At 40.6% G+C, this 26,307-nt stretch overlaps 1 protein-coding gene across 1 annotated transcript in view; it reads right to left on the reverse strand.

Moving 5' to 3' along the window:
- PEPD (peptidase D) overlaps positions 1 to 26,307 on the reverse strand; it is a 142,099-nt gene that overhangs the window by 18,902 nt on the left and 96,890 nt on the right. Inside the window, exons 12-13 of the mRNA XM_083870097.1 lie at positions 18,954 to 19,102; positions 1,349 to 1,533 (exon numbers count right to left, since the gene is read on the reverse strand). Of these exons, the coding sequence (XP_083726223.1) occupies positions 1,349 to 1,533; positions 18,954 to 19,102 (334 nt within the window). The remainder of the gene's footprint in view (positions 1 to 1,348; positions 1,534 to 18,953; positions 19,103 to 26,307) is intronic.

Below are 26,307 nucleotides of genomic sequence, written 5' to 3' on the forward strand. Positions count from 1 at the left end.
CAGAGAAAATGCACTTCAGAGGAACAAAGGGACAAGCATCCATCCTTAATGTATCAGCTAGTACAGAAACCTTAAAATCAGAATTGGACTGCTTTTGATTTTTGTTTCATTTCTGTTACATATAAGTTTATTAGCTGATGCTATTACATCATTATCACAATATTGTTTCTCAATTCTAATTATACTGTGAATGTAATAAGTATCCTCAAATAATACACTGTACCATATTATACAAATATTATACTGTAGTATCCTCAAATATTACACTGTAGTATACTGTTCTTCTTTTGCCTGTAAAACTAAACCAGCCATAGCAGCTGTTACCTAGCCTGGTCTCAACAAGAAAAAACACCAAAATATGCTTAAATCTTACCTTATAAAGTTCCTGGTTTCTTTTGCAGATTCTTGCAAAAGAACAGCTTACATATGAGAGAAGACAAATGATCCATTTTCATACTGTATTAGTGAAAATCCTTAAACAGTTAGCCTCAAATAACCACAACCTAACACAAACACAACCCTTCTGAAACCTTTCTGAAGCTGCTGTAATCTTTCTTTATTCAAACCTTAAGTACAACTGGCCATAGAGATTTTATTATTTTAGTTATCATGGCAGATAATGCAATTATTTGGTTAATTAATTGCAGTTAATTGGTTACAGAATTTTACCTATTCTGCTTTCAGATCACAGTCATGAATCACCAAGTTAATTCAAGGAAAAAAAGACAATAATTCTGTTTTCTGCAGAAACTCAGAATACAAGAGGTTATGCTTTCACATTTGCAAAGACTGCAAGACTTGATGGACTTTTTCTCTCTGCTCTCACTCCGGGACAGCACATCTACACTGGTGCCCATGCTGACACTGGATAGCAAAGCTTGAGACAGGGTTCTGAGCCATTGTTTCCACAGGACACAGCCACTGGGATTTACTGCCCAGCTACAGCTGGTACAGCCTCACAGCTGGAATGGAGAAGGGGAATCTTGCCAATACAGGGCTCAGGTAGACTGAGATGTTCTGCCACAGCTCAGGTGTTGGGTGGTACCTCTCAGAGCAGAGACTCACGAAGGAACAACACAGTGTATGTAGAAACTGAACAGATAAGGAATCCCCAAAGAGCACCATCATTTGACTTCTTCCCTTAAACAATTTATGTTTCAAGAACTAATAGATTTCCTTAGAGTAAACTGCATAAGATACCACATCTAAAGAAAAGGAGACACTTAAATGCACATCTGCTCTATACCTCTGAGAGGATGCAATTGGGTAACCACACATAAAGCATGAGCAATGTTGATTGAGCTGAGGGGTTAATCTGCAGGGGAGTTGAGAATGGACAAACACTAACCTCTGGGTAACCTCCAACATCATGTACATCGATTCCAAGTAGATGTCCAAGTCCGTGTGGCATAAATATTGCACCCAGATGAACCTTCACCATGTCATCCACATTGCCTTTCAGGATGCCAATTCTGGTCAGCTCCTCCAGATGGACTCTGTCAGCCAGACGGTGCATATCAGGCCAGGCCACCCCTTGGAGAGCAGGAACAGGCAGCTGAGTTAACTATTGCTACAAGTTTTTAATAACAACTCTCAAAAAACAGACATAACACATGTGCCCTTTGTTTATATAAAAAACAAAGGTGGAAATGGCAAGTAGATTTTCACAAAAACACTTAAAACAAGATGAAACTATTTTAACATGTCTGTGAAGAAAACCACAAACCAGAGAAACAGCAGCACCTTTAATCCAGACTCATAAGAAAAGATGTTAAAACAATGTATCTCAGCATGTCCACACAGATGTGAATGCATAGGTGAGTCTCCCATAAGAATGTCAGCTGTAGGTTGCAGTTATTTAAAATGCAGAGCACAGAACATTGCTATCCCTGTTATTTTCAAGAATGATCATACCCATTCAGAACATCTGACATGGACACTACTTTTCTACGTACATTGAAGATTTAAAGCCTACATCTTTCTGGCAAAGACACTCTCCAGAAATTAATGATTCCCTTGTGTTAATGGGCTGTGTAAAACACAACTCCTCTAATACATGTACTGAAACAGCATTACAAAATACTGTTGTTTGACTAGAGACAGAGTGCCAGGATACATTAGGTTGCTATTATTTTGGTATAGGATACAATTTTGTTTGACAAACTGCTGGGGAGAGGAGGGAGGAAGAAAGCAGCTCTTTTGTTAGTAACAAAGTACTGTCCTAATTAGTTCACCATGGCATTGAGTCATCATCAACAGAGCAGCAGTTGCAGAGTCAAGACAACTAGGGCTAAGGTACAGTTGAAGAATATTTTCCTTGTTCAATTTTGGCATAATTGAACAAATAAGAAATGAGCAATTTTTAAGGCCGAACTCCCACCAAGTTCCATTTGCATTAATCCACTTAAACATGCAGCTCTAGGGTCCTGTGAACATAAATGACATATCCTAATTACATTATCACTTTTTGCTGAAAGTACTGAGGCTTCACAGACCAAAATAAAATCATCCTATGGGAGTGCTTGGGTGAAGCACTCAGCTCTCATGGCTCTGATATAAAGATCAGAATCAAACTGAGCAGCAAGTAGCTGCTCTGGTCTGTGCATCCTCTCACAAAGTGATGCACCCTCACACTGCCATGAGCCCTGGCTGGGAAGGAGCTCAGTGTGTGTTCAGCAGCCCCCTCCCCATCCCATCACTCAGGATCCAGCCTGCAGCTGCTGCACACATCCCTCTGCCTGCCAAGCACGGCCACAAGGCAGAGGATAAACCCTTGGCTGCTGCTTCCTCACAAAAGCCAACAGTGCCCAAGTGAGTGATGTTCACTTACAAAATATGTGCAGTCTTCCTGCTCAAAATGTGCTATTTTTAATAGTTTCTCTACTTTAAAAAGGAATTTCGATTTTTCATTTAATATGAAGCAATACAACTATAACCAGTTGTTCTTTGACAACTGTTCAATATATTCTACAATTATTTATCTTTCGGAATATTGACTGTATTGCAATTTCCACTTGTCTAGATTCACCCGTGTTTCACAGCTCTCTCACATTAGGCTCCACTCTACTGAATGATAAATTGAAATCACTACAATCCATCACATCAATATTACAGATATCACACTAGAAGTCATACTGAACCACAACTGCTTTCCTGTTTATTTTGTAGTTGTGGGAATAAACACAACTGTGGGAGGTTCAGCTTTTGCAGTTTGCAGCTAACTCCAACTGCTCTAAAAGTCCTCTATCTCCTTTCTGAGGACACTAGGTGTTCTTTCAAGATCTCTCCCACGATTTCTTAGCTGAGTATTACTCCACATCACCTGTTTTTATCACCATAACTGTAAAGGCACACGTTACAACGTCTGACCCTGGTGAGCTGTTTGAATCCTCACCCTCTCTTGTTAAAAATGAAGATGAGAACTCCATGGCTGGAAGACAAACCCCAGCCATATCCTGGATGCTCTGCATCAAGCTGAGTTGTCTGAGAGAAGTGGAGCTGAGGTGTCTGTCGTTTGCAGCTCAACCTCCCTCTGCAGCTCTGCTGGTACTGTTGGTCTTAATCCAAACCCACAGACTCCACTTAAAGAGACACAGTCACATTTATCAAACTGAGGAAGAGATACAAAAGGAGATACAAATATCAAACTGATCAGAAATAAAAACACCAAAACCATGGATCCATTTGTCTGCAGAAATTTAACAGAGAAGATTAATGACACTATTGCCCTAATTGCCATGGTTGTAAATCCTGAGTATTTCTAGGCATTGAGCAAATCCATTAGAACTCCTTCTTCTCTCATCCCTACCTTTTCTATTTTCTCTCACTGGGCTAAATTGCAACTACTTCTCCTCTTCTTCTGCCCAGTACTCTTAATTCCCCATCTGTTTTGGTTTTTATTCATCTTATCTGTTTCATTAGAAACTGAGGACAACAAAAAGCTCTAGTGTGAAATAAATAATGAGGCTGGATGGAAAATCTGCAGCTTTGGGCTCTCTCTTGGAGCTAGGGTGGTGCTTCAGACAGAGCCCAGCAAAATGACTCTGGACCACTCCTTTATCATCCAGCCAGTGCCACAAGCTTTGCTAGAGATATGAAATATGTCAGCTTCAGTTCTCTCCCACATGCTGCTAGAGCTGCAGACTGCACTGGGCACAGGGAAATTAAGCTTCTGCTGGAGGCACCCTGCTAAATAAAATGAATCTTGGTTTACAAATAAATAGGTATTCAAATAGTCTTAATTAAAAAGCAAAGAGTTTATAGATAGATTGCACTTTCTATTGTATTGTCTGGCTTCATGCTTTATTCTATTATGACTATGGGGTGGTGGCCACCCCCCTCCAAGACACTTAACCTACAAGCCCTGGATAAAACACTCACATACAGACTACTACTTGAGTGCTAAGACAAAATAGGAAGATACGTTGAGCTGAATTAAGTGGAGTGATTTTTCTGGTCTTCACTTAAAAAATGGTGATATCCTTGTCTTGTTTGATAGGAGAGGATTCCCATCATGCCAGGAAGAAACTTTAATAATAAGGTTCAAACAGATTTCTACCTGTTTCTTAAACAGGTAATTTGACACAGAAAGAGGATCTAAATGCAAATCTTCAAACATTTCCTACTATCCTTATAATATTAAAAACATTAATTTTGTGAACAGAAAAAAACTATTTTACAGTACTAAGGCAGCTACTTAAAAGTACAGAAAAAATTCCACTGAAAGAAGGAACAACCATAATTCAAGGAAGAAGTTTTTGTCTATTTTATACAAAAGTATATTCATAACTTATATACATTTTTTATAGAGTAAACAGAAATATTTGATGCTTTAAAGTTATTTTAAAACTAAAATTGTATTAGTTTTATCTGGCAATTGAAATCTTTATAATACAATGGCCTGTGCAAGCCTAGCTGTCTCTGGGACTGACTGACATGCCTGCACTCAAGTGTCATTTAGATAACTAGTAAGAACACCTAAAGAGTAGAAGTCCTCAAATTCTGCTAATCTCATTTTCCTTTGTAGGTACTGAACTTCCAATAATTGTGAAAAGCAGAGAAAGGAGGAAAAATTAAGTATCAGAGATGATAGCTTCATCAAGCTGACAACTGGAAAAGAAGCCATGGACAGAATTTTTGGTATTCTCACATGATGTCCAACTCAACAATCTGGAAATGTCACAGGTGAGAATATGTGAGTTCCTGTGTTAAAGCCCAGAGGTGTCTGTACTCTGCTCAGATGTCTGTGCACACATCTCTGTGTGGATAGCTGTAGCATGTTAAAGGAAACAATAACAAAGAGTCTGTGGGCAGCCAGGGAACAATCTTCCCAGTTTGCAGACTTGCAGATGTGAAGAAAAAGAACACTGGCTAAACAGCGCTGAATGAACATTTTCTACAAAGAATCCTGAATTCATGGAGGCTCCTTAATGCTCAGGCATCCAGCTTTTGGATTATTGAGGGTCCAGCAGAGACCTCTGTGCCCTGCAAGCTGGCAGGAGAAGTCAAACACCATATTAGCATTCTTGTAGGGAGAAAATGCAGTTAAAAACCCACCAAACCCCACAAGAACAACTTCCACACAAGTGCCTCCCCCATGGGGTGTGTGAGTTACTTCAGTGGGTGCCTGTTCTGCAGCAGGGGCCAGCACTGACCTCCCACTACCAGTCACTCACTGGGATGTTTTACTCATGTATTATTCAGGACTATTATTTTTAAGCTTTAGTGAAGTTTATCATAGTTCCAGACATGCTTTTTGTGTAAGAACTTTTATGATGGTTGCAGACGTGTGCAGAAAGGTTAGTTCTGTTATTATCTTTAAGCCAATTTATAAACCAATTATAGTCCACTGACAGATGAGGTTTAAAAAGTCAGATTGGAGGGTCCTTGGACTTTGGCAGCTTGTACCAAAATGAGTCTGTACTCAGGAAAATCTGCTGATGAGGTGTCTGCTCCCTTCTTAATTCTCTGCCAAATGAGATACTGGATAATACAGGTCACTGAAGCAGTGCCTGGCTCCCCAGGAAAGCTCAGCTCCCAGGGCTCATTAGGCTGGGATTTGTTACCTGCCATGCAGCATGTGCTCAGGTCAGGTCAAACCCACCTCTTACAGCAACCAAAGCATTTGAGATTCCTCAAGATACAGGGTGAACACAGCAGCAAACAGAAACTGCAGATGTCCAATAATGAAATAAAACAAACCATGGATTAATTAAACAATTAAAAACTAGGGAGATTATTAATTTTCAGACACCAAGCAAACAGTACAGTGAGGTTTGTAGATGTGTGAGGTACCACCTATAAATGTCAAATTTAGTGCATTAAGTTTGCTAAAAGGTTTTTTTTTAAAGGTATCCCCATAAAGCTAAACGTTATATGAAACTCTCAGATATTAGTGTGAAAGAAAGGAAAAATATAAAATTAATATTATTTTACTTCCTTGAAAATATTTCCTCTCTGCTGTTTGCCAAACCCCCACAAAATTTCAGATAAAGAGTCTGGAATATCAAATAAGGACCTCTGCAATAATGTGTGACCTGTTTGATCACACCAATGGAGGAGATTTTTGTGCCCTCTTTGCCCCCCCCAGAAAGAAAGAAATGCTTCTAGTGAAACCAGAAATCAAAAGCATTCCTATCTTTTGATGAATATAGCATAAATTTTTAAACAGTAGAATTAAAAAGATGAGTTGCTATAACACATCACACCATAAACAGTTCCTCAGTTGCTGTTAACTCACTGGTATTTTCATCCCAGTGATTATTATCTGAAGTTTTATTAGAAGCCATTTGAGAACATAAAGTAGAAACAGCATACAAAAATAATTTAGAATTGCTGCGTGGTATTTAGCCACTTTGGTCAGAAAGCACTCTGAAAAGGCCTAACAGGATTTTTTTGGCCACTACTTAGGGTACTTTGTGGTTGTAATGCGACAATGATTAAACCACAAATGATTTAACGGGGTTTTTTTTTGTTTTTTTTTTTTTTTTTTTTTTGTTATTGGGTGGGGTTTTTTTTGCCAACACAGATGTCACAATCTTACTAAAAAAAACGAGTATGGCAAGGTTGTAGTAACTTCTCCCCAAATTGTGCTAAGGTTAAGTGACATTTAATTTCCAAGTGTCCACAGACAAGGGCAAAAGGCCCAATGTCCCCTGGCAGTGCCACTGAAATGCAGACAGAACACACAATTCCAGCCCAGCCAGCAACCCATTGGAACAGATTAAAATCTGCCAACTGGCAGAGACCATATCAGACATAAAACAATGGGTCTTTGGAAATTCCAATCAGATGCAGTTTAAAAAACAAACCAAAACATAATTTAAATACTAAAACCAATTATCTTTTCCCTCTTCACTTGGGTGCTAGAGAAACATTGTTTTATTTGTGATTTCCATGCTTTCTTTTTGGCCCACACATGAAATATTCTGTAGCTGCTCAGGTTTTGAACTTGTGTCTTGCAGCAGCAGGTATGGCAACTCTGCCATGGGGCAAACCTCCCAAATGCTGTTCTCTAACACTGCCAATGTTTGGGCAGCAGTGAAGCTGCTCAAAGCCTCACACACTGTGCAGATGACCACATGGCCCCTGGGGTGAGCTTTGATGCCATCATAAAGGTCTAATTCAGGGATGCAACTTTTGACTGCACTTTACAGCTGGGGCATGGCTGCAACTGGCTGCCACATGATGAGAAGAGCCTGTTAACATTCCAAGACAGAATTTGCTGCTGTGTCACATCTGCAAAAACCCACAGTTCTGACTGCAGGGATTACTAGACCTGACCCTGTGCCTGGAGCCCCAGTGCCACAGCTCCAAACCAGGATGGACTCCTTCAACAGTCATCCCTTTATTCCTCAGAAAGATGCACCTCCCTTACTAGGATAGGAGTTACTGGAGAGAGACAGAGATTGATCCTCATCATCTCTGAAATTTGGACTTCTTCAAAAGGCTGAACAGCATTGTGCTATTCAGCTGTGCTGTGACATTCCTTTTGCATCAGCATGATGGAGGCTTTCAGCAGTAAGTCATCCTCCCAGTCATAAACCCTGCAAAGGATGAGCTGTCACTCATCAGAAGCAACATGAGGATAACATTCTGCCATGAAGAAACGTTAAAAAAAGCAATAGATGCAGATGTGGAGCTAGAGGAGAGACTTTTTTCCATGTCTGGATGCAGCACTGGGACTGAGCAGTGCTGGCAGACACTATGGATTTACAGCACGCTCCTTCCCAGACAGGTGTATGTTGAAGAGGAAAAAAGGAAGAAGATTGACAGAATGAAGGAAGTTTTTAGAGGGAATGACTGCAGTGTGGAAACTTATCAATCTTTGAAGCTCAGAAAAGACTCTGTTTAGATAAGACTCAGGGCAAACAGCACAATTTATGTCTAGCAGGTTTGCACTCTGACAGCTACAGCTGATGCAGTGTCAAGATTGTGGAACTTGTGAACTTTGCTCTTCAACTGAAATTACAACATCTAACAAGCACAATTCCTGAACACTGAGCTGCAAGAAAATCAGTGCAGGTACTAAAAATCAGACAAGGTACAGACAGCTTATTCCCCAAAAGTCATTATTAAAACCAGAATTGTACAATGTTACAATATACAGTGTGTTAAAATAAAAAAAAAAAAAAAATAAAAAGCCTTAAACCAAAACCCATTCAGTATAGAAAGGCTAAAAAACCTGCAGTCAATTTAGGCTGAGTCTGTAAAGAGATCTAAATGTATTTGCAAGCCACGCCTTTGAAGAATCCCTCCAAGTGGTGAAAAAATCCAGATGTTAAGCCAAGCTGGAAAGCTGCAGGTTTGCCCCTGAACCATGGCTGCTCCTGCAGATGCTGCTCAGGTATCTTGAGATGAGAGGAACTTCAGGGCAGAAAGTTTATAGTGCCTGTTTTTACACCCTTGGATCTCAGCATTATTTTAGGCCTTGAATGCTGCAGTGGTCAGTCTGTGGGGCAGCTCCTGCCCATCACAGCAGGAAGAGCAGGTTTGCTCGCCCTGCAAATCCCAGGTCTGCAGTCAGAGACCTCTCATTTCAACAGATTGCTGCCTTCACAGAGGCTCTGCAGGATCTACTGGAGCTGGCAGAAGATACTCCCTTTACTCCCTTTTCTTTCACCTCTTGCCATAGGTGGCTGCTGTGCTGAGCAAGGTGAGGTTACATGACCAACAATGAGAGCTCCAGTAATCAATCATACCATTTTTATTTAATATCTTGAAAGAATAAAGAACTTCAATTTGATTGACAGTATTGCCTATGCATCTCTTAGTGCCTTCTGCTTTTATTTCCTAAGCCTTAACCATTTATACTGACAGAATAAATGCACCACAGAAAGCTGTACTGCCTTTGCTGGGTCCATCTCAGAGTCAGAATTCAACTTCTGTTGAATTTTCTGTTTGTTCATTAATTGATGAGCATTAATGCCAACAAAAAAGTACAGCCAAGTCCATTCAATAGAGAGAGAGATTACAAATAGCTTTTAAAAGCATACACTGACAAGATTTACTTTCCGATCTGACTTTCAACACAGTAACACATTCTGAACTGCAAGGAGGGAAAAATAATACTGCAGTGCCATTCAGCAAGATTTGTGAATATCAAATATTGGTTACAACATGTCCTAGAAGTTCTTCAGGGGAACTGGAATAAAATCTTCAACTTCTGTCATTAATATTTTATTCCTGAGAAGAATTGTTTTGCTGCAGATATTACAGCAGATTAATAATGATAAGCAGTACTTTGACTAAAATATGACAACCTGAATGGGAATAATTCATATGGGCACCTTGAAATTATACAAACTGTAAAGCAGATTGTGCTCTCATACCATTCCCTGTTGTGCTATTGTCAAAAATTCCAGTTTACAGTCCAGTTTCTTTTTAAAAATACACCAAAATCAGCTGTTTTTATAGAGCACAACAGAGAAGCACAACCACATGGCGTTCCACTAAGCACAACTCTGGACTACATAAAATAAAACTCAAAATTAATCCCATGCAAAAAACACCAACTGCATGTGAATAAGAACCTTCTACCTGAGAGGATAAATATTAGTAACAATTACAGTTATTTTCTTTAGGTATAATAGATTTCAATCCTAGTTGGATACAGTGACAATTACTCTAAAGCAGTATTAGAAACCAAAAATAAATCTGAATTGTAAAGAAGTTATAGAACTGTTGTGGACAAAAAGAACCAGTAATCTCTGAAGCTGCAAATTTTGAATTTGCATATGTTGCCAAGTACAATGCGGCTCAACTTAATAACAGAAACACCTGCTGGTATAGTATGATCTGCTATGCCAAATATATACCCTAGCTATTAGTTTTTATTAAACTGTTTTTATTATGCAGTTCTTTAATTTAGTTATTTTAATCTTTGGTCTTAGTACTATTCTACCTGAGCTGGATTCTCCACTATTCTTTCTTTGTTAGAGGCATTTTACTAGAAAATAGAACAGGGAATCATACTGCTGCTTTGAATTAAAATCACAGCAGTTTTTGTTGTCTAAATAGGTTATTTGTGAAAATGGTAGTGGTTCACTAAACTTACTTCCTCCTGACAGTCTCACTGAAAGGACTGTGCCTCAGTATTTAGGTACCAAAGGAAGACACACCATCCAAAATCTACATCCTGCTGTACTAAAATACAGATCATTCACCCTGTAAAGTCTCTGGGCTTGCCCCTCTGCCCCCATCAGCTTTTCTACCTCAATCCTTTAGCACCAGGCAAACAGGGAGGAGGCAAAACACTAGAAAATAAAGTGGCTTCCTTGTTTTGTCCTTCTGATTCACAACATTCCTTGGAAGGCTGTACATGGGAAAACTAGCTAACATTACCCCTCCATTGCAAAGCAGTTATGAAGTTACCGCAATCAAGAAAAACTGAAGAAATCAGAAGAAATGACAAAAAGTGGTCAAGAGTTTCATGGGGCAGCTCAACTCTTGTGCAGCCACAGCTGCCCACAGGACAAAGACCACATGGGATTAACTCTGTTCTGCATTCTACACCTACAAATACCCTTGTGGCAGGGGGAAACCAGGATGGGTGACACAAACCCCAGGCAGGAGGCAGCAGTCACCCACGGGAACATACTGGGGCTGCTCTCCAGGCTGCCTGTAGCACGTGGCTCATGGCAGACCTGTGATATTCCATCCTTGAGAGCTCCCAAGGACTGGTTCTCCTGGTCTTCAAAGGAAGTCCTCAGAGTTAGACCTACAGAAGGGTCCCCCTCTGAATCATTCTGTATCTCAAACTGCTCATTTCAAAACTGCCTGAGAATGACAAAGAAATGTCAGAGTGGAAGGGTTGCTCCTAACATTAGAGAAACACCTTCAAACACCTATTCTCAACTGCAGAATGCAAGACTTGACTCTGTGAGGCACCAGGAGCAAAGACAGAGGAGGGACCAGCAGAGAACTACAGAGAACTTTGTGAACTCCAAGCCAGACACTGATGGCCTGTCCTAGCCTGCTCTCCTTGGCCTCTCTATCTCAAAACACCTGAGTCATTTGGGAACTACTTACTGCTTTGCATTTATTTAGCACCTACAGCAAAAGGGTACCCATTTCTTGCAGGCTCTGAGGATCAGCTGGCATCTACATGATTAATAAGAGGATCTTTTATTTGCTTCGCATGTAGGTCTACTTCTTTGCCTGAAATGTTTTTGCCATACTTGAAGTGTACTTGACTGCACTTCTCCGGTCAAACGTTATATGGCAATCCTGACATCAATGAAATCTGCAAAGTCTGATCTTTGATCCTGAAAGACAGGATTTAAGCGCTTTAAAGAACCCATGTCTTTAACTGAAACTGGATTTCTAGGAAAACCATACACAAGGAACCTTCCAGCCCTAACATAGAGAAACCTCCATCTTGTGTTACCAGAGATGCTGGCCCTGGGATGGAGATTTTCTTCAAGACCTTCCTCAAAAGCATTTATTGGAAAAGCAAGGCCTGAAAGGCAGAGACAAGGCAATACTCACTGTCTTGGATAGTAAAATGCAGAACTTGGGGAGATGCATATAAGATGAGCTCCAACTTGAAAAATGCAGAGATACAAATTCTATAGGGAAAGTCTGTGGTAATGTCAGGATACCAAGGAGGAATTCACACTGCACATAAACTGATGTGATGAACAACAACTTCTGTGCATATTTGGAACCAGTTTTTATTTTTCATTTTATTGAAACAAACAAACATCAATCAGCAAATATTCCCAGCTGCATAGCTAATGTCTGAATGCAATTTTGATTCAATGGGGACTCTGTATACACAAGCTTTTCAAATCATAAAAATGTAGAGATAGGGACTTGAGAGGCTGCCAACCTAGCCTTACTCAACTGTTCCTTGGGAGCAGTTTGCTAGACAAGGAGATCTTTTTTGAAACTGGAATTTAAGACAATAAACCTTACAGAGTGAGGTGTTTAAATTCCTTCTTTCTTGCATCCCAAATATTAATGTATGTAACTTAAAAAGACTGGAAAAAAGATTTTTTTAAACATAGATTTTGCAGTAGTCCCAGGCATGCTAAGCACAGCCAGCTCCCTTCCTTCCCTTTCTCCTGTGATTTTCCATTAGTTTGCAGAGAAGAAAGAGAATAGTGCTTGGAGGTCCCAGGATGCAATTGCAAAAGGATTAAGATGGAAAGTATGTGATTGCTCCAATATTTAGCTCATTAATCTTAAAGACTCTGTTTTTGCTCTAGTGCATTAATGCAAAATAGCTCTAATTGCAAAGCTGAGAGATAGGCATACTTCCTTTTTTGTTCTTTCCAAAACAGTAGCAACTTAACATATTTCAGAAACTTCAATGTTTCTATAAACAGAAACTGTACATAGAAATTTTCTATATGCAGCAACCATACAGTCTTCATCAACTAGGAATTAAATTTATAGAACTGAAATTATTAATATTTTCTAAACGCTTAAGATAATAACCCGAACAATAAATAGCAGAAACCACCTGAGGGGCTGGTATAAATTGGTTTAAATACACTTGTATTGTGCCTTTACACAATATATATGTGTGTATATATATGGTATAAATACTCAGTCATTTGCTGAAGAGTAAGAGAAGCCACTCCACAGACACTTCCCCAACACTACTGGACTCATGGGTATCACTGACAGTAACACCTTGGGCAGTGCCCAGGCTGGGCTAAGAGTGATTCACTTCACACAGAGACCCAGCACAGCTCTGGGCTAGCACCACCTGCCCTGCACAGCCACAGCTCAGCACACGGGCACTGACCCTCAGCAGCATCTCCCTGGCCTCCAGCACTTCCATGGCATTTCCATGTGCATGTTCCACAATACAGCATGGAGTGATTCAGGTGAGGAGGGATACCAGGAGGGTACCAAGCCCTGGCTCAGAGTAGGGTTAATTTCTAAGTTAGATCATGTTTCTCCAACAAATTGTTTTCTTGAGGTTTGAGAAGGGGACTTAGGGCAAAACAAATTATTTCACACTTTTTAAAAAAATAGATTGATATTAACTCCAAAGAGCAAACCACAGTGGTCTCCCAGATGTGACAAATGGATAACAAAGTCAACACACTGACATTGGATCTAACTTATGCCAACTAAGATAAAGAGTGGAGTGAGATAGATTTGGGACCCATGCACATTCTAATCCCCCAGATCTCTCCACTATCAACAGACATGCCCAACTTGTTCTCAAAAGGATCTAATCTGCTCCTACAGTTCAGGCTTTCAACTCCTACCACCAGAGGTATCCACTGGAGGTGCTACAGACATCAGAGCAGAGATCTCCACCCTGCCCCTCACCATTGCACTCTGCAGCCGCATGCCTGCTGAGGGTGTGCTACACAATACTTTTTTTCCACCACAGTTTGCTTTTTTAAGCCTGGGCAATTATGGGGGCAGGGGAGAGCTCCACTAAAAGCAGCAATTTTATGGTCAGGGAGTCCAGAGTTGAGCAATATCTACTGACACTGTCTGGGTGAGCTGTGCTTGGACCCTCAGTGCTGACGTGTTACAGTTCAGTCCTTTAGTTTCATGAACATCTACTCCTTTACACAGGATTTCGGTAGTATCTGGCACTTTTTGATGATGCTGCCTATTCCAGTCCTGCAGAAAAACCTCTAAAAATGTAAAAAAAATTCAATTACACTTGCCAGAGGAGCAGACCCAGGGCTTTGTTTTGCAATGTAGGCAGCTGGCTCAAGGACAGAAGACCTCATGCAAGCAAAACTGCAACATCCATTCATGTGTAAGTACAGACATGGAGGAGAGCCTCAGAAGGATCAATGGAAAAGCTTCCACCAGACCAAGCAAAGCTTCCCACCAAGCACAAGATGCAAATCCACAGGAAGCTCCAAGTTCATTTCCTTCTAGGGCTATCCAGTTTCCAGAAGACTCCAACCTCCAAGGCAGGCACAGCTCCTAATAAACCATTGAAGATTTCTGTTCATTATATAACTCCTCTTCCATCTGTTACAAGCAAGAAAAAACCCAAGAGACTTCACAAACAGGCAAGCATGGCAAATGCACCTAAAAGTTGCCTCTGGTAATCAGCAACCTTTCTTGTACCAGACTCAAGTGCCCAGCAGGATGCTAAGCAATTTGCTTCAAACACAGGGGGTTTTTTAAAATTCATTTTACATTTTTTCATTAATCATCTTCTTTCATTTTGCCAGAGTTTGGCTTGACAATCAGGAGTGCAATTTGCAGAAAGGTTGGGCACTCAACAGTTTTAACAGAGGTCAAAACAGCTGGGGTTTGAGCAAGAGCAATGTTCAACTCTCCTAAAAAAGTCTGATGAATTTCTGTCTTGGAATCCCAAATGAGTCAATAGCTTTTACATTAATTTCTCTAGCCTGTTGGCTCCGGCCTGCAGAGGGGGGACTGCTGCACAGTTGCACATCATTAAGATGCAGTGCAAGCAAACCTACCTGCCTGCCCAGCACCTGTGTACTGTTATGATGAGCACTGAGAAAAACTGGTAAGGATGTTGATAATTTGGGATTCAGAGCAGGTTTTGAACATTAGGCAATAAACAGCTCCAGGCCATGAACAGAACAAAAGGTTAAACTAAACTACTGAATGGCTTCTCATTAGCTCAGCTCTTACTGTTATATGCATTGTGTGAAGACAGCAGAGTGAGAAACGATGAATGTATCTACAGGAACACTTAATTCCAAGCATCCTGGGAGGTGAAATCTCTTAGTTGTCCCCACTTCCTGTGTTTTTGTTTGCACAGTGGAATTTTGAAGTGCATGAATTGAATTCATTTCAGATGACAGTAAACTGGGAGATGTGCTCCAGAAGTGCATTTAATGTGCCTCAACCTTTGGCAAATTCAATGAGATTAAAAACAAATGCAGAAGTGAGACAAATTAGGCCACTCACTTCTGGAATATCCTGAGACATGTGGCTCTACAATTTCACTCTTTTTCAACTATTCTTTCTATGTAGCATATCTCTGTAAAGCAAATTGTGTCTCAAATCACTGTTCTGAGAAAGAAACAGAAGATGCCTCAGACACTGAAGGAAATGAAAGTGTCAATATTCTGCACATCTGCCCCTGTATTTCAGTTCTGTGGAAGAGGAAATGTAATGCAGATGGACTTGACACAATTAAGAATATCCCCTAAGTAGAAATGCAACATTCCTCTCTGACATCTTGGATCATAGGCCTGACTTTGTAGAAAAGACAATTAGCCCACTGCCACACAAGTGCACTTTTTTGACTTTCCCTTCAGTGACAAGCATCACTGTCTACATCAGTGCTCCATGTTCAGTGGTTTCAAAACTGCTGCTTATGCAAGACTGAGTAAGTCTTCCTCCCCTTTTATTTTAAACAGATTTTGTTTGTGGCAGAAGTTGTGACAACTGCACTGAACTTGGGCTGTAATTCCACAGAGAGTCTTTCTTAACTTTCAGAATATATTTGCCTTGCAGAAGGAACTCTGTTCTTGGAGTTGTAAGGTAAGGAGACCCATATATATGATTAGAGCTGTTTGCACATTCAGACCATGCACACAGTGTAGTCAGATTAATGCTTTCATTATAGACATAATGAAATACAATGTTTTGGAGTATTTTTAAAATTGTAACAACTGTTTGTATATAGAAATATAAACAAAATGTATTAGGAGGTGTATTATCTCTCAGAAAGTACCTACACTCAAAATTTAATTAGGTTCATATGAGAGCCAAACTGAAAAAAAAGAAATGCAAATCTCTGCATTAAACACACATATACAGAATGTTTAAGGTTGCTAGCAAGCTGTGTCCTTCCACAAACACAGTTATGTAACCCAGTATCTGGTCAGTGGCTCTCTCTGAAGTGCTCACTCCCTACCTGGCAGTCAGAAAGACCCAGGAATCATTAACACCCTGATGTGCCCTGTGACCCTCTGCCACAGGCACAAGGAGGGCCCCAATTGTGCAGCTGCAGACAAATGCAATTTCCCATAGCTGCTGATGGTGCTGTGCCCACACTCCCCCAGCTCCAGGAGTGGCTCCTGCCGTCTGACCAGTCACTTGGCTGCCTTTGAACTTAGGAACTCTGGGAAATGAAGACTAGCAAAAGTAACTGCAAAATTAACATAGGCTCCATAATCCAGAAAATCTCACTCAAACATGATGTCTCTGGATTTTAAATTTAGTGCCATTAATCTGCCAGGTCCTCTGCCTCTTCTTTTGGAGGCCCAAAGTATTCCAGGGAGAAGAGACACTTGTGAATTCACATCACCATTTCCTGCTCCCCTCTGGCTCCCCCAGGAGCAGTTCCCAGTGCTTTAGTCAAGGAGCTCACAAATTAGGTGTGTTTAGGAAGGCTGCAGCCTCTCTCCCTCTGGACAGCAGTGACAAAGCATCAGTTGACATCAGCTCCTTGAGGGGCTCTGGGGTTTTTCAGCAGCCTGACAACGAGGCGACATTAACCATGATAGAAAGGTCAGTGTTTCCATTTCTTCTTATTCAGAATGCTGGTCTTCCAGGAGATCTTAAAAAGGACCTAAAAAGCAGACTTTTCAGATGGGGAAAATTTTTCATGTTACCAGACTCTTAACTGGATCTGTAATTCAAGAGTCCAGGTTGCATTTCATTGCACTCTGAAGTACAAAAGGAATGAAACCAATGAACCACTTTCTGTAGATACAAAATTTATATTTACTAGTCTCATGAAGAGTGTAAATGCATTTGCACCATTCTTCCAAATAGGCAAGACAGCAATAAGAATAGAAAGTTCAGTCCCTTTTTCTGCCAGAGATTAAGAATGATTTGTCTGTCTGTGGATCTCAAGCTCCCAAAGCCAGTAAAAGACCCTTGCAACTACTTCTCAAAAATACTCAACTTAGTATGTCCTTATTTTCTGACACTGTAAATAAAGTGTTCAGCAAACTGAAAAATTCTCTACACCATCCTGAGCACATCATATCAGCTCTCAAATTCTGAAGACAGTCTGCAACTTACTAGCATAAAATACTGCTAAAAATGCTACAGGAAATTAAAGGTGACACTGAAATGCAACACAAACTATGAACAGGAACAGGGATGAGTCTTCAGGGGAGGAACAGCAGATGATGAAGAATGTATACTGTTATTAAAATAGCAAAATATCTAGTCTGATTTTGCAGATAAGTGCCAAGTGTTATTTCTCCTGACGCCTTGAGAGGCTCCCTAGAACAGAGGCTGGAAAGAGTTAAAGGAATAAGGTAGGGATTTATTAAAAGGCCTTCACAGGATGCACCTTGGGCAGTACAAGAGCCTGGCTATGGCTCCACCCAAGATGGATCAGGGGTCACGAGTGTTCACACTTTTATAAGTTTTGGTCCATTTACATGTTTGGGGTTAATTGTCCAATTACAGCTTCATGTTATAAAGTCCCATCCTCCCAGATTGTTCTCCTCAATTCACTGTTTATACCTTTTGGGCCTGAAGCTGCAATGGTGTCCTTGGTTCTGGGGCTGGAAAAGGATTGTTTTATCTGACTGAACTGTGAGGAGAACTTGCTAACGCTTTATATGAAGTTCAGAGTTACGTACCAATGCAGTACAGAATCTGGAAAATATGAAAGCTAAAACTTAAGGCATCACTCCCTTCCAAGCTGCTCAAATAAAGAGTGCTGCTGCCAGCCTGTGTAACAGGAAAATTGCTTCTCTTCTGACTGGCAATCCAGAAAGCAACATACACTCAAGGCCTGATGACTGAAGACTAATATGGCACATTTAAAGGGTAAGTGTGCTTTGTGCATTGAGTAAATTCCTCTCAAAGATGTTCCATTAGTAATACTGAGAAATGCTCAAGTACCTTCACCAGTGACAAAATCACAGCAGCAGCTAGCTCTAAAACATTTATTTGCTGGACTGAAAGCAGGATGGGAGAAAAATAAGGCTTTCTTTAAGCCAGACAGTTGTTTCAAATGAAAATGTGTATTTGTTGAATCAGTTTGCCTGCAATTTAAAGGCACACAGTGAAGTACCAAATAGCCAGTGCTTTTGGAACCTTTTAAAGGCTAATTATCCTTCCCAAAGATGCACACTCCATCCCCTTTTTCAACAGATTACTATTGTGTCTACACACAAAATACAGAAAATGCTTTAAACAAACTGAAGCACAACATGTGTTCCCTTGAACTCTGACTTCAGCACTTGGCATAAGCTTCCTGAAAAGATGGCTGTCTGTGTAAAGACACATCTGAGTAACAACTGTCACTCTCAGGAATTTAAAAAAAAAAAAAAAGGAAAAATTAAAGGGTTTTATTAATTGTGTTAATAATTGTTTCTATGTTATCTCTTTAAAAGTGTATGGCAAATGTTGCGCATCCTACCTCTATATATTAGGAGCTGCTTAACCATGGAAATTAATTTTATCATTTTGTTCCCTTCCAGCACTTCCTAAAATGCAAACATCATTGATTTGGCAGCCTGAATGCTGCTAGCAAAGCCCTCAATTCCTGCTGACAGGCTCTGATCCTTTACCTGGCTTGACTGCCTTCATCACAGCCCGTGACGCCTTCAGCACGGCCTCGTAGACAGCCCTCTGGTCAGCAGTGAACTTGCCATTGGCAGGGAAGGTGCAGGTGATGTCAGAGCCATAGCAGTAATATTCTCCTCCCATATCAAACAGGCTGCAAAGGAAACACAGGGGACAGAAATGGAAATTTAGTTCCAAAGAAGCAGTAGAACACAGTGGATCTTTCTCTTGCTCGGTACTTAAAATCATCTACATTTTGGTAGATGGCCAATGTAATCACCACGTGAAAGTTGTTCTAAGTAAACCAGGATGACAATCCCTTGGAATCTCCTGGTAGAAGGGTATCTGCATTCCATATGGCTTAAATGGACACCCTTATGGGCTGTGCTGGTCCAGGATGGGAATACTCAGAGAGCACAGAAAGGACAAAAAGTACATGAAGAGTCCACTTTAAGCTCTTCAGTTCCAGTTTCTAGGAATTCTACTCAGAAGAAAAAAATGTCCTTTTTTTTGTTTCCTGAAAAATGCCAGCACCACATATAGCACCCAAAACAGAATACCACTGAACAAAGAAATGTTAGTGGAATAAGGATTATGGAAAAATCCAACCATACAGTTGTACACACAGTACAGCTTTCTGCATCAGAGGCAGAAGAAAGAGATTATAAAATGTTTTCTTTTATGAGGACAAAAAAACTGGCTTACCCCTTGAGAAGCATATTTATTCTATACATGAATAAATGACTCACCACTGATTGCTCAGCTGCCAGAAATCAATCTACAGGAATAGCAAGTCGGACTCTACATCCTCATGAGGACCATGTTAAGACATTTGCAGTACTATGCTTCTCAAGCCTGCTTGATAAGGCATTGCATTGCCTTCAGCAGGCTCAGAAATCAGTAAGTAACCAAATAATCATTTGGACCAGACAACACTTGAGTGAATAACCCCCTTGGTTCATCATATATTGATTACAGGAAAGCACATTTTACATACAAGACTTTGATCTTGATACAGTATTTGTGTGACCTCCTGATTTCTATGGTAATGAGTCAAAGTTGAAATCTGTGAATTTAAGTCTTCTTCCAACCACCCCAAACAACTATGAGAGGCTAATCACCATAAGAAATATGCTTTTCCTTCACTGGGTTTAAAAACCTTGGAGTTTTCCTCCCCTGGCTGCTTTTTCACAGCAGGACCAGTCAGGCAGCACAAGCAGAAGACAGGGCACTCCACTGGGGCACCCCTTCTGCCCCTGAGTCCTAATTACAGCAGCAATCAGGAAAACTGCGCACTGTAGCTCTGTCCCCAAGCAGCAAATGTGACCAGGTAATGATAAATATAAGCTACCACAAAAAGTGCTATAGCTGATCATCATTTCCCACACAACTGCTACTGAGAGCAATGGACAGTGAGTAAACAAAGGCAATCATGATAAAACTAAAGAATATTTCAGCAGGGAGAGGACTCTTCCTGCTGCATTGCACACACAGACACACACTGGTGAAGACTTACTCCAAGAACTTTTAAAACCCTAAAAACTCGTGAAGGTTTACTCCAAGAACTTTTAAACTCTACGATTTCCTCAACGAACAAATCTGTGCACGGAGTGAATCTGTGCCCTGCCTGGAGCCTTTGCCAGCCTCCCAGGCTGGGCAAGGTTCAGCTGCAGGGACTTGCAGGACTGGAACATCAGGAGCCGCCCCAGTGGCTGCAGCTGCAGGAGGCTTAAAGGGACAGCAGCAAAAACTCCTTGGGACAGAGCTACAGAGAGAGCTGCAGAGTTCTGTGTGCACAATACAGCCAGTACAAACACCACACTCATTCACTGAATACGGAATACAGAATGTTAATGCAGAAAGCTGCTGGTTGAAAAAAGATACAAAACATCCAGCAAATGTCAGATCCACAGGGTGAAAAAAACATGACTGGACACCAACATAGAAACTGCAAACCAGGCTGGCCAAACCTCAAAATCAGAAACCTCATCCATACTGCCTAAGTTTTGATTTTATGGTTAGATTTGGTCCTAAAAATAACTAAAGATACACATAAAAAAATCTACAGATACAGAAAAGTACTTGCAGCAACTGTGAATGATGGAAGAAGCTGCTAACATGCTGTAATAACAGATCAGTCCTAAATCTTTGAACACATGCCACACTGACCCTTCCAAAGTCACAAATCAAGTTTCAAGATGCTTAGTGGGTTCTGCAGCAGTTCTGTGGCCTAACTCTATTGCATTTACAAGTGTAAATGTCCATTCAGCATGGTGACAGTAAAGCTGTGACTAACAACTTGAGAACTCCCTGTACACGTCTACTGGAAGTTGCTTTGTTTTGTATTTTTTATTGCACATTTTACCTGCAAATTACTTATTCTGAACTTACCAGAGGCAGAATTTTACCTATGTCTTTAACCTTGCAATTAATTTTCATTTTCTCAAACCCATTCATCACTCAGTGGCTGTTAAATAGTTTTTGAATTACTGGAGAACTGAGCAATGGAAAAAACTATCACAAAGCTGATGGTACACCAAAACAAGGCTCACAAGCTAGGAAGCACCATTTGTTCAGGTCTCTTGGCTTCCAGACAAGAGGAGACATGAGGGAAGATGATCTTTCAAATTCCACCACAGATCACAGCACACCATCCAGCCTGTATGCTTCAGTGAGAATGCATCCAAACCAAATGGGACATCTGGGAGATATTTTGGCTTTTATCGGGAATTCTCTTCCATTTAACTTCAGTTGGGAACATATCCATTAGCTAAAATGTTGCCCAAGACATGGAAATAGCCCAAATATTATAGTTATACTGAGAAAATAATGGGAGCCTAAGAAGATCTTGGGGCTTGCCAGGCAAAATAAATGGTGAAGCACATTTTTATCAAATAAAATGTATGACAGCTACTATCTTTTCCTGTTGACTAACCAGAAAAAAAAAAATCCAAAAAGCAGGTTCCTTAGAAAAAACACATTTACTGTACCCTGAAATTAGATAGTAAATTGCTAGTGAAAAAGATACTATTCGTACATTCTAGTTTGTTCTCAACTGCATGTACAAAATTACCTGTCTGAAAGTGGAGTCTTAAAGGGTCACATACAGAAACAATACTTAATGTTATTTGGACTGTTATCAAATGTAGCAGCAACATCAACAAATCAAATGCAGAAATGAAAATAGGCCTTATAGGCATCTTGATCTATAGCTTACCTCTTAAGAACTGTTTAAAACAGATTGACATAGGCAATAATAACATAAACATTCACCAAACCATATCAAATTTCCCTTTTAGATAAATTAAGTGCTACAAATCTAGCAGACTGCGTCTGTCATCATTACATTCTGTATAACAAAACTTAACTGTGAATTCAGTTTTCTGCTGAATGATGAAAAACTTCATTCTAAAAATACCGTTTGACCACTCCTTTTTCAGCAAGAACACAGTTGTGAATTGCTGATTTCAATGAGATGATATGTCTGAGGCTGGCAGGTTTCTGAGGCATTTGAAAGGGATGGTGAATAGAGGAGTGCTGCTGACCAAAGAGAGACATTAGGTTTTATGTCAAACTGTTCATTGATTTAGCTTGAAGCTGAGGAGGTCAGCTCAATTTCTTTCAAAACCCTCTGAGAGAGAAGCTAATCTTGCTTTGCATCATTTTGTTGTGAGCAAAAGCAACAAACACCTCCATTTCAGGGTGAAAAATGCATGATGTAAAAAGTAGATTTAACAGTCAAAAGACCTGAGCACCCCATGAAAATTCCACACTACTGTTTCAATTTATTTTCTAGAATGACTAGGAAGCTATACCATAAGTAAAAGATGCACAGCAAAAATAGTCCAAACTTCTTCGAAGTAGGGCATAGCTCCCCCAATGGAGCCTTCAGTTCTGTGTGTATACATCATCTTTCCTACAAAACACATTACAAAAATACTGTAAACATTACTAACTGAACAATGCAAAGTATAAGAAACACCAGATGATAACTCGCCATTGCTCTACTGACAGAATTCCTTGCTCATGTATCAGTAATCCAACATTAGCCAACAGCGTGGGAATATAAGGTGCCTTCTGCCTGCTTCATAAGTCACCTTCAAAAATAACCAAGAGCATTTCATTCCTTTCACAGGGAAAAATATAAACCCACAAGTTTCAATCATTTTGCACATAAACCAGTATCACAGCCAAAAAGAAGGAGGAACGTGTGTGACATGCCACAGCCTTGCAGAAAGGCTTGGCTGGACATGCCCCTCCTCACAGCAGCTCCTTCCCAGCAAGTCCCTGCAGTGGTTCTTCCACGTGCAACCCAACTGGGGCTCTGCTCCCCCTGCAGGAACCCAGGAGAGAAGTTTGGAGAAAATATTTCAATTCCTGTCAATTTTAAAGTGAATACAGGTTTGTAAGTCAATGCTGGAACTGAAACACAACGTGATGCACAAACCTCCTTTCCCCTCCTGTCCCTCTGAAACAAAACGGATGAGTAAGACATGGCTGTGTTACTTTCACAGAATATTGGCACCACAAAATGCAGATTTATAGTTACATTTTTTGCTTTCAAGCCAAGAAAAATAATATGCATTTTGATATTGATTTTAGCTTTCTTAACCTTTGACTGTGAAACACCATGAAACGCTTTGCGTAACATTTTAAATCTGAACGCTGTGCACTATAAAGAGTCATAGTTCTTCATAAAGTCACTGCATGCCATTTTTTAAAAATAAAGTATCATCTTCCTTTAAGCATGTGTTTTACTTTTATAGGCTTGCTGACACTTTTATTGTCAAATAATTTGAAACTGCCAGGCAATGAAGCAAATTATGGCCAATATCACAATGGGAAGCAATACTTTATTTGGGATATCTGAGCCATGTGTATGAATTGTTATGATCCAACCACCAACCCAACCCAAAGACAAGCTCTCGCAGGCATTTCTTGGGAAGCCCACATCTACTCCCACGAGCTAACACATAAAGCTGTCACCTTCCTGCTCTACAGACCTGCTTGGTCTGTACGCTCAGAACTGCCTCTCCTCACGATAGTTATAAAATAATCACTCTTGTGTAGTTGTTAATGTGTCAGTGATGACTGGGGTGAAATGCAGGTGGATGTCCTTGTGCAACACACCCCGACACGGTGTCACACTGAGCATCACCCACAGCACCCACTCCCCCCCAGAGCCTATTCTCAGGACAACATCTGCCCTTCCCCTGGGTGGGTTTGCCAGACTGGCAATTAGAAAACTGATATTGCCATATCTGACTGTGCACTCCTCACACCTCAGGATAAGCAGGTGTGAATACTGAAGCACTTTACTCAACAACATTTCCTGAGGTTTTAGGGTTTTGAGGCATTATTAACCAACACACATATGAGCAGTCACACAGAGGAACTGGTGCCAGCCAGTCTTAGGACAGCAGGAATGAAGGTACATACAGTCTTGTCCTCCTCTTACTGCCATAAAAGCAAGTTATCCCCAGCTGGAGATTTATGCTATGTGATCTCAGCATACTCTGCTCTGAGTTCAGAGGGTGCACTCTGTGCTTTACACTTCATGCAGCAATTAAACCCTTAAATATTCACACACTAACAAAATCCAACCATTTGTTTGGTTAAACACTTCTAAGGCAATTTCAAGCTTAAGGCAGCTAGGTATCAGCATTTCTATGAGATACGTTTTGGAAACAGGCCAGCTGATTTGGAAATAGGGTGGTTTAATAGGAGACCACAAGAACAGATTATTGTAAATGATATCACAAGGAAGAAAACAGAGAGATAAGTGACAGATACTTTTCATACACTTGCATCTTGACAAGCCAGGAGTTATCAATTAAAAAAAGCAACACTGGGTAAGATAACATCACAGACTCCAAGAAAGAACTGGGACAGTATAGTGTATAGTTCTCAGGAAGAGGTTTTTTAAGAGAAGCCTTGTTGTTACCAGCCTCCATCTGACATGCAGACAAGGAATTTGTACTGGCTCTGTCTTGAAGCCAGGCTTGGCTCACTGGTTTAAAGCCAGTGAAGAATAGTGAAGAAACCAGTCAAGAATAATCTTTAAAAAGTGTTGGAGAATACTTTTTCTGTAGGAAATTTGATTCTGGGTATTGACAAGAAATCAAGTTTCTGTTTCAGCCTCCTGTTGAAAAGAAGAGGCTGTAGCCACACAGGTAAACGCAGTTACAGCTGCATGACTATTCTCCACCCAGCTGCAAGTTAGGTAACCATGTGGTCCCACACCTATTGTGTCTCCTCAGCTGTGTCTTTTCGTCTTGTCTACCTTCTCCACAACTTTTTTATCATGGTTCATCTTGTACCACTGTCTCACTTCTCAGGCTTTCCCAAAATATCTCAAAGATAATGGGAGGCTTGTCTCAAACTTTTCTCACAGAAGATGACAAGATCCGCCCCTAACTAAGCTTTGCAAGAGTGTGATAAAAATAAATATCTCTGTCTACATTGAATTTTGAAGGAGAGAAGATTGCCTGACTGTATCTCTGCAATTCCAACTACAGAGACTTCAGTGGCTGTAGCAAGAATACACAAAAGTTTGAGCTGGCTGGATCAAAACAAAACAAAACAAAACAAACAAACAAAAAAAAGTAACCAAACACAAAAGCTTCAGGAGGTGTTGGTGCCTGTACTGCTCAGGGTTTCCCCTCACTGTCACAGACACAGGACACAGGCTCACAGAATCAGAGCAGCAGTGTGGAGGTGGGTGCTGTGCCCCTGCTCTGCTGCTTCAGCCCTGACGCTGAGAAAAAACCAACAGTGTGTGGGAGTGCCCTCTCTCACAATGATTTGTGCCAGAAGCAGACCTTCAGATCAATTCCTCCCATAGGATATGTAATCTAAATCTCACTGGATCTACCAAATGAGCTGCAATAAGAGCTGGCTCAGTAAACACCCAAGTATACCTGTAAGATTGCTATTTTCATACACAGGCTAAGAAGGAGTCCCTTGCTCACAGCATTTATCTCTTAAAGAAATCTATGACGAGATCCTTAAGCTTCTGTACTAAAACAATCAATTTCCATGATCGAATATAAGACCTCTTCTATCCCCATGCAGTTTGCATTAATGGCTTCTTAAAACTGTTAAGTTTGCCCAGAGCAAAGAGCCAAAAAATCTTCTGATGGGCTTGTTCACTGATAAATTTGCCCCCAGTGCCATTCTCAGTGTTTCAGCTAAAGCAGAGGGATGTTTCTGATACAGAGGTGCTGCACAAAACTAACAAGTACTGGGAACACCATGCCAGTACTGCTGGGCTGGGGGAAGGAGGTGGCAGCCATGAGGGCTCCACAAGATGCAGAAAGCAGCTGAAAACCTGCCAGATCTATGGTGACAGTGTGCCTG

Source organism: Zosterops lateralis, assembly GCF_965231275.1.
Source record: "Zosterops lateralis genome assembly, chromosome: 12".
Taxonomy (NCBI): domain Eukaryota; kingdom Metazoa; phylum Chordata; class Aves; order Passeriformes; family Zosteropidae; genus Zosterops; species Zosterops lateralis.